Source organism: Carassius auratus, chromosome 3, assembly GCF_003368295.1.
Source record: "Carassius auratus strain Wakin chromosome 3, ASM336829v1, whole genome shotgun sequence".
In the NCBI taxonomy this organism is placed as follows: domain Eukaryota; kingdom Metazoa; phylum Chordata; class Actinopteri; order Cypriniformes; family Cyprinidae; genus Carassius; species Carassius auratus.
The window spans coordinates 3240073-3257734 of NC_039245.1; the positions used below are offsets into that span (position 1 = coordinate 3240073).

At 36.8% G+C, this 17662-nt stretch overlaps 1 protein-coding gene across 2 annotated transcripts in view; it reads right to left on the reverse strand.

Annotated features, from left to right (window-relative positions):
- LOC113043394 (signal transducer and activator of transcription 3) overlaps positions 1-17662 on the reverse strand; it is a 32368-nt gene that overhangs the window by 7876 nt on the left and 6830 nt on the right. The window contains exons 2-14 of one of the 2 annotated variants that reach the window (XM_026202749.1): positions 10452-10585; positions 6401-6644; positions 6188-6280; positions 5617-5698; positions 5436-5536; positions 2432-2583; positions 2184-2342; positions 2008-2100; positions 1870-1929; positions 1756-1785; positions 1405-1498; positions 468-515; positions 303-386 (exon numbers count right to left, since the gene is read on the reverse strand). In XM_026202749.1, coding sequence (XP_026058534.1) covers positions 303-386; positions 468-515; positions 1405-1498; positions 1756-1785; positions 1870-1929; positions 2008-2100; positions 2184-2342; positions 2432-2583; positions 5436-5536; positions 5617-5698; positions 6188-6280; positions 6401-6644; positions 10452-10579 — 1368 coding nt within the window. In that variant the 5' untranslated portion in view covers positions 10580-10585. Of the gene's footprint in view, positions 1-302; positions 387-467; positions 516-1404; positions 1499-1755; positions 1786-1869; positions 1930-2007; positions 2101-2183; positions 2343-2431; positions 2584-5435; positions 5537-5616; positions 5699-6187; positions 6281-6400; positions 6645-10451; positions 10586-17662 lie in introns of those variants that run through there. The other variant, XM_026202757.1, reaches the window with a different exon arrangement.

Here is a 17662-nt window from a genome sequence, read left to right on the forward strand (position 1 = left end):
CCAAGGACACGCTGCATGGTTACATATTTACATATTCCTATGGCAGGTACCATGAAGACAGCATATCACAATGAATTTACTGGCTTTCAGAACGTTGAATCAACCAACAGAAGCAGTGTGATGCTCTTAACTGGTACTCAGAGATTGATAATATTATCATCTTTGATTTGATAAACAGGACAGCACTTTAGTGACGGCAGGTCTCCTGTCATGATAAGACATGTCTGACATTTGATTTTATTCTAAAATACAGATAGTCTTTTAAATGAACTAATCTTTTAAACATCTGTAGATTTTATCACCTCAAGGTCGATCTTTAGTCCTTGGTGGTAGACTTCTGTCTCAAATGTGATCAGGTGCAGTTCTTCGGTCACTATCAGAGACGCCTGTAGTTCAGAGGCCAAAGGTCAACGCTTACACCGACTTCTTTAAATCAAGAACTGTGGCATAAATATACAAAGACTTACATCACTGTTGGTTCGTCCTCCATTGCCACATCTCTGCTCTCGAAGCGTCTGAAAAACAGAAGAACAAGTGAGGACTAAGCCAAGTAACATTCAGCTGATCTACAAAAGTCTTCTTGAAGCTTGTAGGGAAATTACATTTTTTTAATTAATAAAAATATATAAATTAGTATGTAATTAACTGTAAAAATGTAATGTTTATTTTTATGAAAATATTGCATCCAAAAAAAAGTTTGTGTTTACATAATATGTATGTACACTTATATGTATATATTTAAGAAATATATGTAAAATATAAATCATATTTAAATATGAATATATGTATACATGTAAATATTTGTTAAATATATATATATATATATATATATATATATATATATATATATATATATATATATATATATACACACACACACGTATGTGCGTGTGTTTATATATACACATATAAATATACACAGTACACACACATATATAATGAAAACACAAACTTTTATTTTGGATGCGATTAATTGTGATTAAGAGATTTGAAAGCACTAATATAAATAATTTATTTAAACATCTTTTATGCTTCGATGAATTTAATTTACATTACATTTTTTAAACTATGATGAGCTTAACAAAGACTAAAATAAATAATCTACTGAGTGAAAATTATTTATTCATGATCAGTTTTTACAGAAATGATGGCCTCGGGCAACCAACACTTTTGTTTCTTATAAAATAGTTTCAATAACCCTGAACATGAACATGAAAGAACATGCTTGAGGTTAAATATATTCAATGCTGGACATTGTTAGTACACACAATAAACACAAGTTTAAAAAGTGTGTTTTAAGGAAGTTTAATTTTGCTTCAGAGGGCCAACAGTGACCCAGGCAACTCACAAAATGTATGGTTCTGCACTGACAAAAAAAGTGTTTGGCGTAATGGCTGAACTTACCAGATGTTTGAACTCTGCTGACAGGCTGCCATTGTTGGATTCCTCCATGTTCATCACCTTCGTGTTGGTGCCAAGGATGTTGAACTTTCGTGAACTGGAGAAAAAGAAGCAGGGGACTCCATAATACAACAACTTGTACAGGTACAAGCAAGAAAGAGACTTTGTTTCACCACATTTTTTTTGTAACTAAATATAATTGAATGATAAAAATTAAACTTCTACAAAACAGCTGAAACATTTATTTTATTGCCCAAATACTGGTCTGCCCAATATGTATCAGCCTATAACTACAAATAACCAGATGACAGTTTAACTCTGTGAGAAAGGCATCATTTTAACCTCAAAACTCACCCTCGAATGGCTGCCACGTCACCTGACTCTCTGCAGAACACAGGAGGAAAAGATTCAACTTTAGCATGTGCAAGTCATTTCATTCTGATGTCACGCGCAGGAGGTGGGACTTACTTGTCAATACACACTTTGATTTTCAGCTGGTAGTTTAACTCTGGAAATTTCACAAGTAACCTGAAAGAGGGGAGGGGGAAAATTTACCATATGTGTCTAGAGGTCTTTCCTGTATGACTCACCTCTGTGTGTACCCACCTGACTTTGGTGGTGAACTGAACTCCTGTTTTGATGACAAGTGGTCGGTCAGGGTGCATGGGCATACAAGGCTGCCTCTCAACAACAAATGCACTGTGATGACACAAGCAAACATCACTGATCAGATCCTGCCTCATTGGTTTATTACGTTTAAACATGAGTAAGTGCTTTCAAACCTCTTCATAAGGTTGCGGAACAGGTCTACGATCTTCTCCTCCAGAGCTGGGCGGTGTTGAATAATGGGATCTCCTTTGTACGAGACCTTCTGCTGAAGCTCCTCCAGTTTCTTGATCTGCTGTCTTATCTGCAACTGAGACTCAGCCAAAGAGGTGATCCTGAAAGAAAGAGATTTAAAAAAATAAGCCAATCCATAAAAAAGGCAGTGCGATTTAAAAGCAGGTTTGTTTGTGAATGGACTGTGTACCATGTCTCTAAGCGGTCCAGGCAGATGTTCGGTGGTCCTCCGATGCAAGCGATCTGCTGCCTCCTCTTCCAGTCCGCCAGTTCTTCATCTGTCAGATTCTTCTGCACAAAGTCCATGGCAGACAACAGCCCTGCCATCTCAGTCACTATTTGCTGCAAAACAGAAAAAAGTGTGAATGTAAAACATATTTTGTGAACACAAAATGAAGGTTGTCAGTATGAGTATGTTAAAAGCAAAGACTATAGAATACCCAAGACATGTCACTTGTAAAGTTTTGAATGGGGAAAAATGCAAGGTTTAATATGGACCACTCAATCGCAGGAAGCCCCGCCTTCTGAATGAAAGAGCCAATCGCTAATCGGTAAAGTCCTCACATCACTGCAGCTGCCGTTAGAAGTCCCGGTTGCTCTGAGACGGGCTCTTAGGACTGTGCATGTGCACTGGCTGATCTAGCCTGAGAAATTAGCTTTTTATAATGCTATTTGAGCAAAAACAACAATATTTATGACACCGTTGTCGTCAGATTTCTTTGGTTATTTCAAATATGACATTTTATCCAAAACTTAGTGAACAGTTGTGGATAATCTGATGTTTCCCCATTCATAGAGATAGGAGCTGCACTTGGACGCACGAGAGGCGTTTCAAAGATGGCCGCCGAGTGATATGACTTGTCTTAAAGAGACTTTGGTACAAGTTCAGAATGTGCTGAAGTAATTTGTTTACTCTGGACCAATCATAACATTCTGACGCGAATGACGCATTTACTACCTTATTTTTCGGACTATAAGTCGCACCTGAGTATAAGTCGCATCAGTCAATGATGAGGAAAAAAACATATATATGTCGCACTGGACTATAAGTTGCATTTATTTAGAACAGTGTTTCTCAAACTTTTTCAGCCCAAGGACCACTTTATCTTCCAATTTTGTTCTGAGGACCACCTAACAGACTCCCACTCTAACACGCCCCCAAAAACCAACAAAATAGGAAGGATAAGCTAAATTTAAGTTTAATATGCAATTGTTTCCAGTCAAAAACTAAGTATTCAAACACAAATGCAATGATATGATCAGAAATTATTATATTAATTTCTATTTAATTTGAAAAAGTAAATGTGAAATGAGTTGCAGCTTAATATGAACAACAAACTGCGGAAAAAAATGTGAAAAAAAAAAAACTGCAATTAAACATACTGTAACAGCCTAGGTCCCACTTAATGACATTCCAAAGAGCCATTAGTTTAAAACTGAGGTGCTGGGTATAGGAAGCCTATGGTTGTTACTATGGTAACAATAAAATGCTGAAAAGAATGTTCCCCTTAATGTCCATAATCACTGAAATTACTGGGATTTTACACATGAAACAAAAACTAGTACATTACAAAACTAATAGATCTGTGGATTTTAGATTTTGAGATTTCCATCTAAAACTTAACGTGAATATTAATGAGACGGGTGGTGCTGCTTATCACACATCAGTTTCTGAATGTCTGGCTCCAAAGAGGAGCGTTTCAGTCTCATACTAGGCTCCACGTTTAGTCTGTTGCACTGTTTTGTTTTCAAACCAACCAGTGTGGAAGACCCAACTTCACAGTTGTATGTAGTTGGGAAGGGCATGAGCACTTTGAGGGCAGATTCTGCAAGTTATTAAAACAGAATGGCAAGAACTGTTTCGCAAGTACATTTTAAATCTACCTAAATAAGTGACGATTTTATAAACACTTGCCTAGTTTAGGTCATCTTTTCGCGGACCACTAGGGGGCGATGGCGGACCACACTTTAAGAATTACTGATTTAGAACCAAGAACCAAGAGAAAACATTACCGTCTCCAGCCGCGAGAGGGCGCTCTATGTGTTCAGTGTAGACCACAGGAGCACTGAGCAGCATAGAGCGCCCTCTCGTGGCTGGAGACAGTAATATTTTCTATTGGTTAATTTCACTCGGTTCATATCTCTCGGTTCATGTCAAATTAATTTTGATAAATAAGTCGCACCAGACTATAAGTCGCAGGAACAGCCAAACTATGAAAAAAAGTGTAGTTCGATCTGAATTTGTCTAATGTGTCTCCGGGCCAAAAGCAGCATCAACAAAAACGGCTGTTCAGAGGTTATTCTGGTTAATGATGTAACAAAATTTACCAGTATTTTGAAACTGATGTGTCAATGGTGATTTACCAGTAAAAAGATGTAAAGTCATTGCCTGTGTGAACAGTGCATTTTTGTATTTACTGGTAAACCCGTTCTGGTCATTTTACCGGCAATTGACTGGTACTACTGTGTGAAAGGGGAAACTGTATTTTGTGACTTGATTCTGTATCCAGGGTTCCCACACCTTGATTAACTTCAAATTCAAGGATCTTTCAAGGACTTTCCAGGTCCAATACCCTCAAATTCAAGGACTTAATGTGGGGACACATTTCAAGTGAGAGCGATGTTACATCGTATTATCTTGTAAGATACATCGTTACAGGTATCATGTGTCAAACACAACTATGCAAAAACAATGTGGCCATATGACAGAGATCTGATATTATATTTGTTGTATTTCTGTTTTGCATAAAACTGAAGAATTTTCGGTACATCCTATACTGTTTTCTAAAATGATCAGATATCAACTTAAGCATGGATAATCATGGATTTTATTAAAAAGAGCTTAGGCTCATGTAAGCAGAAGCTTTAAGATACATGAATATGCTTTTTTTAGTTTTTCTTGCCTCATGGGGTTACATTATCTTAATCCCGGCCAACACAAAGTACCTCACGGGCGAAACACTTAACGTAATGCGTAAATGCACGTTAACTCATGTAAATCAAGCGAGCTTGTATGCATAGGACACGAATTGTTGGTGAAATAACACATTAGCAGAACAGAGGAAATGATATGGCATTTTTTTCAGAAAACGTCTTACACAAAATAAATTCAAGCATTTTCAATGACCTGCATCAAAGTATGTTTATTAACTTTCAAGGATTTCAAGGAGCCGTGGGAACCCTGTGTATCTTACCCTCCTCAGCTGATCCAGAGCACTCAGCATCTGCTCAAGCTGAGTCATCTTCTGCCTGGCGGCTGCTGCCTGGCTGTTTCCATTCAGGTCCTGGGACAACTCTGAAAGGTAACACAGATTTGATGAGGTTTTATCAGTGATTGAGGCTATTAGAGAGATTTTGGTACATGTCCCATCATACCTCCAGCACTTTTAAGAGTTTTGTAGTTGAAGTCAAAATCATCTTGCAGATTTTCCAACATCTTCATCTTCTGCTCCATATCCTGCACAGAAAGATTATGTCAGATGGAGAGTGAGAGGATGTACCCCATAAAGAGTAAAATAGAAGATATTTTGTACTCCAGGGCAATATGTTAAAACTTGGGCAAACTGGGGCTGTAAGTGGGTGCTGGGAGCCAAAAATTATTTAAAAAAGGGTTAATAAGTATTACTTTTTTTAAATCACAGCTTTTATAAGAAATATTCTGAAATGAGTAGATTAATCACATTTATTTTATTCTATTGACAGCCCTGGTTTACACATCTATCAGTACTCTAATAGTGAACAGAAATAACACTGTCAACATAATAAAAAAATAAATAAACCCCCTTTGCAAGATGACTACTTCTACATGTCGAAAATGCTGTTAAAGAAAAGGTTTGTGTTCAAAACTGCATCTTTAGGAGAGATGATAAAGTGATGCATATGCACCTGCAACTGTGAACAAGACAAATCAATGTTAGTTAATTAAAGTGTGATTTTATGTACCAACCTGTACTCTCTTCCTGATATCCTGCAGGTTGTGTTCCAGTATCTGCTGTTTTTCGGTCACCACTGTGCCAGTGGGATGGGCAACCTGGCCGTCCTAGAGATGGGCGAGAAATTGGAGAAAAATAAATCTGATTATGTCCACGCATTTTGTTACTGTGTGTTTGACTGAAAAGGACTTTTTGGTGAGCAGATATATATATTTTTGTGTGTGTACCTGCTGAGCAGTGGTGGCCGTCTGCAGCAGACGCTGCTCTTCCCACAGGCAGCGGGCCACGATGCGGGCGATCTCCATGGGCTTCTCCAGATACTTGCTCTGCAGGTGCTGTTTGATGCGCCGCAGGTTGTGTTGGTACAGGACATTGTTCTCCTGCAGGAAGCGGCTGTACTGCTGATCGATCTCCCCCAGCAGGTTATGAAACACAAGCGTGGCGTGAGACTCCTTGTTGGCTGCATACGCCCTGTAACAGACAGAAGCAAACAGCCTCATATAAGCTCATATATGGATGCTTTCTCTATTCCATACATGGATTAAACAAACGCATCTTTACCTGCAACAAAACCAAAGCTTTGTCAAAGACTTCTGTCTTTGTCTAAATGCTAAAAAACTGATCAACTGCAAAAAACTGGCAAATATTGTGCATATTTAAAGTCCTGGCTCTCATCAGTGACATGATCTCAGTTTTCTCCTGTTACTGCGCACAAATTCCAAACTGCTGACCTCATTCTGAAGGCAGCCATCACTGAAATCCATTAGGGATAAGCAGTATAACCAAAATGATAGATCAAAGTATGAGTGATTTGATATTTAGCTACTGGTGTGTATATAGTATAATACAGTTATTTGCTAGAAATGTTTGTATATTGAATATTACATTTCAATAACCTCATGGAAATACACATTTGTTGATAATCCAGTAATTTAAATACTTTACAAATAAACTAATGGTACTTGATTATTTTAGTTTTTGTTTGGAACAGACTAAAAAAAAAACGTAAGATTCATAGGAAATAAGTAGGGTTGGCATCAGTGCAAACAGCTTCACATTTCACTCCTCTCAATGGTAAATAAAATAAACCCGGGTTGTTATCAACTGTAGTCATTAAATGAGATTAAAATCTGCTGACTTACAGCTCTACTATCTTACATGTGTCATGCTTTTTTAAATGTGTGTGAAAAATGTGAAATGACAGAGAGCGCTGTAAATTCACCTCACCACCTACAATCCCTGCTGGCCCAAGACTCGAACTCGCAACCTTTGGATTACAAAGTCTGACTCTCTAACCATTAGGCCACGACTTCCCTTAAATAATCTCTTTGACAACTGCAAATTTAATGAGATCAAATAATGAGTGAAGACTGTGGAGCTACAGAAACAATGGATTGTGTTTGAATGGTTGGTGTCTGAACCACTAGTCCTTGACCTGAAGCAGTAACGTGTTTTTATCAATAATTTACATGCTTAATTATACTGATGATCATGTTCCTCGGAGTAAACAATCCATTCAGAAAGTTCTATGACACTGTCAGCATGAAACGAGCCAAGCATCCCACGGGTTATTTGTATTGTCTTACGTTTACTTTAACCACACTAATGAGAAAACTGAGTGCATGAGAGGCTGATGTGTAGGACGATGCCTTTGGGCATTCAAAGTGAAATCCAGCACCAAAACTATACAACAAAACTGTAAAAGTTTAGTAAAAAAAAGAAAAGAAAAAAGGAAAAAAAGACAACCTTATTAATCTATTAAAAATAAGATAAAACGTTACATCACAAAACGTGCACACTTCATATGCTGCATGAATACTAATGATTAAGTGTTGTGCTGCCCCCTATGGGAGCATATGGGAGATTTCACTAGTTTTCTTTTTGCTCCCCTGTTTCAATTTAACGATGCATGCAGTGAGAAAGAAACTGGCCATGACTCATTTCAGAGTGACATTTCATATTCGACAACAGAACCACAAAGCAGCCATTTACATTGAGGCTATGAGGAAATTCAGAGGGAAAAAATGGCACTGGTTCATGTTATTGTTCACACAGACTTTCCAGGAGCACTTTACGGGCAGAGGCGTGACATCAATACAGATGACTCTAAAGACGATAACTAAAAATCATTCTAAGAATAAGGAAGCGCAGTGCATGATATCTAGGAGTGGTCACACCTTATGAGTATAACAAGCAGCTAAAAAAAAACACCTCCATGTAATCAAATGATTGATATCTTCACTTATCATGATGTCAGAAAGTCTTTAAAGTCATTCTGTGAGAAACAACTGGCATTGTTTATTATTTATATAATTATTTTTAAAAATGACACTTTTTTTGTATGAGGATTTTTTGTACTGGCCCAGTCGGTGGTGGTGATGTGGTGTATTTGTCGGTAAAAAACAAAACAAAAAAAACCCCTGAGAACTCCATTCAGTGCTTGTGCATTGTTAGAGGCGCGGCATGCATGTGTAACAAAGCATGCAAGTACTGAATTGAGTTCTTTTGAGTCTTTTTGAATTTTAATGCATTAAAATTTTATACGTTTAAACTGTCAAGGTTATAAAACAAGTGCAAATGCTAAACTTTCATAACGATGCAACAGCAGACTGATCGACCCAACCAGTGACAAATCTGTCAGCTATCCAAAGCGTGCTTATTGTCGAACCCTGTATACATATTAGGATGGGCCTTCTTTTTGGACTTTTGAAATCTTCTGCTCTCACCCGCCGAGTCAACTCCCCTTCGTGGAGTTTAGACTATGTTTGGGGCATGCTCAAAACAAAAATGAAGTTCTTGAAGACATAGAAGCAGAATTTAAAAAAGTGAAATTACTGTACTGGTGAAAAAAGTGAATTTGTAACAAAACATTATATTTATGTCGATTCGACTAGTCCTTCAGCCAGAGTACTCTTGAGAGGACCTGGAAACAGATTTTGGTGCTCTCTGTCTCTGATATTATTCATCTGCATAATGAATTGCATTTGTTCTTCAGTCTTTGAGATGCGTCTGTTGTACTCTTGGATAAAAGCAACATTTGCATTGTTTGCCCAGGTAACAGGATCTTCATTTAGGAAGTTCTGACGGAGATCAATAATAACTCAGAATTTGTGCTGTGCATTTAACCCATCAAAGTGCACAAACACACACAGCAGTGAGTAGTGAACACACACACACACACTGTGAACACAGTGTAGTGGGCAGCCATCTGCTGCACAATGGATGTGCATGTATTTCAGTCGTGGTTACTGAAAGTGGAAGAGATGGCTTTACATTCACTGCCCCCACCTACAATTCCTGCCAGTACTGAGCCTCAAACCCACATCCTTCGGGTTACAAGTCAGACTCTCTAACCATTAGGCCACAACCACCCCTACTTATAGCAGAGAAACAAAGGGCCAGTGTGTGGTTTAATAGTTAGAAGGTCATCAGATATCAGCAAGAGTCAAAAGTTAGTCAGAGTCTTAATATTCTTTGATCCTATTGAAAAGACATACCACAAGATATAATAGAAGACATAGTAAAACTATGTATAATTTCCACATAACCTAAAATCATTCACAAAAGCCCCAATCCCTAAATACTGCTGCAGATTACAGGAGCTACAACCTGTCCACATACAAACCAGCATTATCAGTTAGAACGAAAATTAAATACAGCTTTACTTATTCCCGAAAACAGAAGTCATTTCATTTTCATTTCATCATTCTACATAAATGTAACCTATTCAAGGTACTGTATTTCCTCATCATATTTCCTCAAATAGGCTATATTACATGTAAGTGTATAAAATGATTTGATTCTGAAATGTCGTGTTTGTGACTTTTTGTATAATGTTAATTCATTATTTAAATGAATAGACCTACATATTCAGAACCAGATGCAGTAAGTCGTCCTCGTCAGTTGCAAATATTATAAAAATTATTCAGACACCGCACACTAAACAACTGAAAACACTGACTGAGCCCAAATTAAATTCCAAATTAAATTAAAATTCATTATTAAGCTTTATTTATTATTAGAATGTTGGAATAGGTGTGTAATTGTGTTAAAATAGATTAAACAATAATTATTTAACAAATATTAGATTTGTATAATAAACTGGGAGGGGCTATTCATAAGAAGGGTGGGCCTGTGCCAGTCAGGCCCATCCGCTGCCTAGTGCCTACGCCCCCGATGTAAAATAAATCAAACAAACATTTTGTTTTGCTGCTCAGATAAGACACAGAGTGCTAAGGTCTTTATCTCTTAGGTCATATCCTATTGCTGGCAACTCACCAGTCCTGGCTCTCGATCCAGGGGGCCAAGAACTGCCGCAGCTCCATGGGAAAGCTGTCACTGTACAGGTGATACAGCTGCTCCAGATACCGCGTCTCCAACTGCTGTAACTGATTCCACTGGGCCATGTTGACCTGCAGGATACAGAGAGAGAACTAAGAACTCCCTTCACACGAGGCAGACAAACACAACTGGTCCCTTGGGCTTGTCAAGTTATTTTTTCCTTGTTCCTTCCTCAAAAAAGGCAAACTTAATGAGTGAAAGTACCTCAACGAACATTCAAAACAGACATATATAGCACATATCAAGATCTGCAATGTATATTGCCTCTATATTCAGCTAATTTCACAATAAAAAAAAAATCTTTAATACAAAAAATAAATGTCTAGCCTTCATGAGCAAAACAGGCTTATCAACAAACCAGACAAACATTAGCAATGTCAAGGAAGTGTAATGTGCATGTCACCAGCATGCCGAGGCCAAAGAAATCAGTGGCTGTTGATCGTAAAGCAGCAAGAGCATCCGTTGAAAGAGGAAAACCTCAAAAGCCCATGAACGCTATTTCTCTCAACATTACCTCAAAATGCTGTGAAACACACTTGCAGTTCACCACATCCACACCCACACACGGAGGTTTGTGCTGACAAACAGACTAAAAAAGACCAGTGCTGGCACACAACACTTTTTTCTTCACTCCCTTTTGCTCAGGTTTGCACATTGAAGGACAGAGAGATAAGGACGCAAGGGAAATGCGTCCTCAAGGCCAAATGAACATTATACACAGCATATTAAGTAATATATAAACAATTTTCAAACCATCAAGCAATTTATCAATGAGCAAAAATGAAATTAGATAAACGTCATAAAAAGTGAACTAAAACATTGATCACAGATGACATCACAGATCCATTAATAGGCAAATCTTCATTTAGAAACAACTAGGGCTGTAGCTATGGAATGTTTTAATAATCGAGTATTCTACCAAAAATTCCATCGATTAATCGAGTAATTATTGCTTAATTAAAGTGGAATATTAATTATGCAAGAGAAAATAAGACTCCTGGGTCTCCTGGGAAACTAAGTTTCCTTTTTTAGAAAAAAAATACTTTTATTTTTGAAATGTATAGAATGCAATGTATACATTAGGAACACTGCATAATAGATGATATGCATTACCTTGGATCATATTGCCAAGATCTTTACGTGTAAAAGAGGACACCACAAAGCTTAGGGTCTATGTGCACCCCGAGGGAAGATTCGATTGTCTTCCACCACCTGGCATCCATTCTCAATTTACAGCAAGTCAATGCTCTCAAGAATAACAACAACAACAAAAAACATTCCCAGGAATATGAATGATAATCCCAAATGAGTGCTTATTCATAACGCCCTTATTTCCTGAATCTGTTCTCACACTGCAACCTAAATTTCTGCTGATCACTTACACAAACTTGAGAGGCTTAAAACGATACCCTGGCACTCAGTGCTGGCTAACTTTCCTTCCTTGACATGCTCAGTAACCAGAAGCACTTCTCAGAGCTGGTGAGACTGAAATTATATTGGCTGAGTTTGTGACTCAAAGTGCATGGAGAAAAATGTCATAGACACAGAGGATGAGTCAAACTGAGCTGAAAACCAGCAAGCGCTTCAGGCTGTAAGAAGATCTGTCTGACATATACAGAAGCCTCAGCGGAAATCTGAAGGAGAACAATAGGCTCAGAGATGGGAGGGATTCAGGTAAAGCATGGAGGAAGTTTATATTTCAGCTCTAAAATGAGTTTGCAAGTTTGGAGTATGCCAACTCCCCTAAAACCACAATAAGTACACTGGTGTACAACCCTGGAGGTCGATAGCCCGTGGTTTAAGAGATATATAAATGTGCTAAAATGAAATATACAACTTCCTGTTATTTGAAATAACTTCTGGTCAACCTCTTTGGCCAATGGCAACTTTAGCTACACTAGGAGATTTTATGAGAATTTAGACTCCTATTCTCTATATTATTTGCAATGTTGGTTCCATAAAGAACCTCTAAAGGGACAGTTCAACCAAAAACGAAAATTTCCTGATAATTTCCTGACCCTCAGGCCATCCAAGATGTAGGTGATTATTTTTTTTTCTTAAAGCTGCAGTCCGTAGGTTTGCCTCTTTAACACCATCTCTGTTTAAAAACCTGTAAATGCAGCTATTTGCAGCATTATCTTCCTTTCATTGGTTGTGCACCGGAACAGCACGGATTAATCTAATGTGTGGCTGTTGGTCACCACACCAGTGTGGATACTGTGCTTGTAGGGGTGTGCGATATGACGATTTTTGCGGAGGATAAAAATGTTTCAATATTCTGTTATCTTTTGCACTAGTACTATCAAAACACATAAGGTTAACATAGAGACTCAGTTGGTTATGTCTTGAATGTAAACAGTTGAGAGAAAGTCGGATAGGTGCCTGTATACTAGATGCATGCAGCTCTTAAATGGAAAATGCAGCCTACTATCATTAAAGGGATAGTTCACCCTAAAATTTTATTTTGGTCATTAATTACTCACATATTGTCCCAAACCTGAACCTAATTTCTTTCTTGTGCTTAACGCAATAGAGGATATTTTGAAGAATGTGGGTAACCAAACAGTTGCTGGTCCACACTTTGACAGTAGGAAAAAAAAACTATTGAACTTACTGTGGACCAGCAACTGTTTGGTTTTCCACATTCCTCAAAATACCATTTATGTTCAGCAGAAGAAAGAAACTCATTCAAGTTTAAAATAACTTTTGAGTGAATAAATGATGGTATAAAAATAAAACACTATGACAGAATTGACAGACAGACTTGCTCAAAAATGTATTTTGGATACTTTTTTGCAGCTTTAAGTAAAACAATTCATAAAATGCAAGTGAGTGGCTGCACGTTTTTGAAAATTGAAAAAAAAGCATAGCAAGTAGGGCTGCACGAATCCCTTGAAATTATAATTGTGATTATTAATTAAATGATGTTTATACCATTATTTGATGCTACTACATGCCGTATTTTTAAATGGAAATAAACAAGCTGAAAACACTAACTGAAAAACTTTTAGTGCTTTTATTTTCTGTATTTAGTCAACTACACATCGGATTGATTTCTTCTTTAAATGATAAAAAAGTTAAAATATGAATGGTATTATAATTTTATACTAAAACTTGAATTAAAATAATTGGAAAAACCCTTAAGATAAGATGTAGGGAAAAATAATGCATCTTAAGCACGCAGAATAACATAAGTGGACGTTGAATGATTAATTGCGGTTTTGAACTATAACATAATTGTGGCATTCATAATTGTAATTGCGGTTAGAAATTCAATTCAATCAATTGTGCAACACTAACAGCAATGAAAACAAAATGAATACCTGTGGCTCCTGATGATATATTGAGGTCTTATGAAGCGAAACGATCAATCTGTGCAAGAAACTGAGCATTACTTACAACATCATTACCTGTAATCTATATTCTCAGGCAAACAGGGAAATGCGGTTCTTTTATATACACTGGTTCTTTCTGACAGCTCAGGTCAATGAACTAGTTCAATTCACTAGTTTGTTTTCATAATCACACAATGACGTAACGTATGCATCTTAGATGGCCTGAGCTGAGTAAATTCACAGCAAATGTTCATTTTTGGGTGAACTATCCCTTTAACATGGAATCTTTCCATTTCAAAAAGGTTATTTTTAGTGGAAAGGTTCTTTAGATTATTTATTATTGTCCTGAAATCAGTGGGTTCAAGATATATTCACATTTTATTTATTTAATTAACGCTTTTACTTCTCTTGAAAAAGGCAGTTGCTAACAAGTGGCAAAATGGGACTACTGAGGTTTTTGGGGACATGAAAAGTCATCACACCGGACAAATAAACTCATTAACTCACTACTCTTACTGCTTTCACAGCCTTGTTGTGTTTCTAAAAGGTCTTTTGCTTACTATTCCACACGAGCTGTCGGAAGCGTAATGTTGGTGTAGTTCAAAGTATGTGACACTCACAGAGGAGATCAACATTCAGTGTGAGATAAAAAGACCTGGCTGTGACCTTAGCTTCCTTTTCATTTCTGTGAAGATTACAGAAGCGAGCTGTTCTGATCCGTTGTTCTCTGTCTTTAACAATGTCTCTCACCTCCTACCTGTCTACTACGGCACAAACAATCATTCATAAGATACAAGTTTGAACAGATGTACGGTTTAATTAAGTGGCATTCCTGCAGTTTCCACTGCTTGAAACGGATTTTCTGTTATTCTGATAAGTTCTGGAATTAACCGTAACTAACACTCAGCAGAGGATCATATTCTAAATAGTAAAAGGAAGTCGGGGGTAGACTTTTGAATAATAAACCAAGGTTTACTTCAGTGTTGAAACTGCAGGAATGGCCTTTCAAAGTCCAGTTGACAGCATGCCATGACCAACTTCTGTGTTTCTGTGACTTCAGTGTTGCTACCTTGTGGACCAAGTAATTAGTGCAAAATAATAATAAGGCTCACACACATTCAAGACTGATGACAAAAATATACATGTAATCCATTGAAGATTGAACTTTGAAACATGAATAAAAAATGCTGCACAGCATCAGCCGAACTTTGTTGCATTTACTTTATTGCATTTCTTGCCCTGCTGTGAAATATATTTTATATTTGCTAGATATAGTTAGGTTTTTCATTAAATATTACATTTACTTGACATTTTTCTTTGTTCACATTTTCTTTACAAATACATAATATGCAACAAGTTGGAAGCTATAGAGCTACAATCTTATGTCATAAAATACATTTAAATCATTACAGACTGGTTTATAGTTATACTGGTTTATAAAATAACACATTTTCACTGATGCATTCAAAACTATCACTACCATCAAGTCATATTTGCAATTCTGACAAAACCTTATCCATGTTAGTCACTTAGATAACAATATCTTAGTGACAAATCAGCAGAATTTGCAACAGCAATGTAGAACACTGTACATAAAACTGTTCAAGTTTGCAAGGCATACAGAAATTAATTTACCAGATTTTTACCCAAAACAAACACCATTACCAACTGTAATAAAGTAATTTCTGTAATTACTTCACCTTGATTCCAATATCACAAATATATAAAGACATACGATATAACATGCCAAAGTAGGAAGAATTCATGAACAAAATCATAAGGAAATCTTAAAACGAACTGAACTGAAAAATGAATGCAGTATGAACGCGGCTTAACCTGCATTTATTATTAACTATATGCAGCATAGTCCATAATATCCATATTATCCTAATTAAAAACATATATTAACAAATTAGTAATAAAATGTAATCATTTGTTTGCTTGCAAATCAGCTGATTGAATCAGTTAGATTTCATCATGTGACCTGAGGGTGACATCCCCATGTGTATATTTATCAGATCAAGAAAAAAAACTGTTTATGTGCAGAATGAACACAACTTTTGATTCTCTTTTAAGAAGGAGAGAATCAAAGTCTCTAGGCAGTCAGGTGTAGAGCAAGCTCAGGGCATAAACAAGTAATATCAGGAACAGTTGACAGCTGCTGGCTGCATTTCAGCAAAACTGGCATGGGTTTCACATAAGTGTGCACGAATTTAAACCACTGCAATGGCAATGAAACCATGAATCTTCAATATGTGATCACAATGAATATAAAGTATGTCACACTTATTATATAGAACAACAGTGGCAAAAGCATGTCATATTCTGACTTTCATCTTACATGAAGTCAAAAATTATAATGGATGCTTGTGCAGCAAGGCTTTTTAACACTGACCTGTAAGCCTCCTTTAAAGGTTTTAAACACTTATCTGTATCTGATTGGTCTTAAACACCACAAAAAGGTCATATAGGTCAACCTAAAAATAAATAAAGTAGGAGCAAATTCTACGAAATGACACAACTTAACAGAGAAACTGTCAAAGATCTTGTCTGCAGTATAACGGTTTTCATTTGAAAAATAATTAATATATACTACATATATCAATATATTGCGTAAAAACAAAGCAACAAATTTGAAACGACATGCACTGAGTCTTTAAGCAGCATCCCAAAATTAGCACAAACCTAATGAAGTTTTAAATGAGAGCAATTGGACAACCAGGTTGAATATGCTATACAAGTTAAGTAGTTTACAATTACAGTGTCTGACCCCACTGACCTTTACTCTACCTTTAAAAGTGACTAATTATACCATACCAATCTGCCAACAACTACGAAAGGGAGGCATATTTTAAAGATGTGTGCGGTCAATGTAGAACATTATTAAGCAAGTATACCTAACTTCCATGTTCGACCATTACCTTCTTGATGAAATTGTCTTCAAAGATCCAACAAACAGCTGCTGTGCCTGACAGATCTCAACGACTGCAACAATAACTGCTCTAAATCAACAACCTCCCCAATCCACACCCACATATTTTCAACTCCAAAGATTTGGCTTCAACCATGGAGAATGATTAGAATGATAAGGCTAATTAAATATGCATGCCACTTTCTGAAACTACCTTACACAGTTTTGATAACGTTAATAATGAACACAATCTTAACGTAGCATTCTGTGGTGATATGCCGACTGCACACAAACACATTCTTAGTCTTGGGATTCCACAACTTCCCTTGATCATCCTCACAACTTATTGCTTGTAGCCATATTGTCATCCTTTCTGGTTCTGTATGTTTATTAGGAAGGATGTAGAATTTCAATTCATAATTTGTTAGTTTATTGGAGGTACAGAAAATTACACCGCAACTCTTCGGCATGATTGTCCTATGTATTTTAATTGGCGCCAAGGCAATGTGACACATCATGTGACGGGGTGTTCCCGGGGGCACTCCCAGACCAACCGTCTGTATGTATGTGTCAACAAATGTGATATATAAAAAAAAAAATTAACTTCCCCATCCATTTTAATCAACTTGAAAACTAGAAATATCAGATGCTGGAGGCACTATGGCAAAGAGCACATTTCAATATGTGGGTGTAAATAAGAAAGCTACAGAAATAGCATAAAACTAGTGTTAATTTCGTTAACGAAGACTATGACGAAAAATGTTCGCTGACAAGCTTTTTTTCCATGACTTAGGCAAAACTATAATAAGGTCAATAAGCGATAATTAAGACTATATCAACATGCAATTTCGTTGACAAAATAAGACGAGACTAAAATGCATTCAAAAAGATAAAAACTTTAC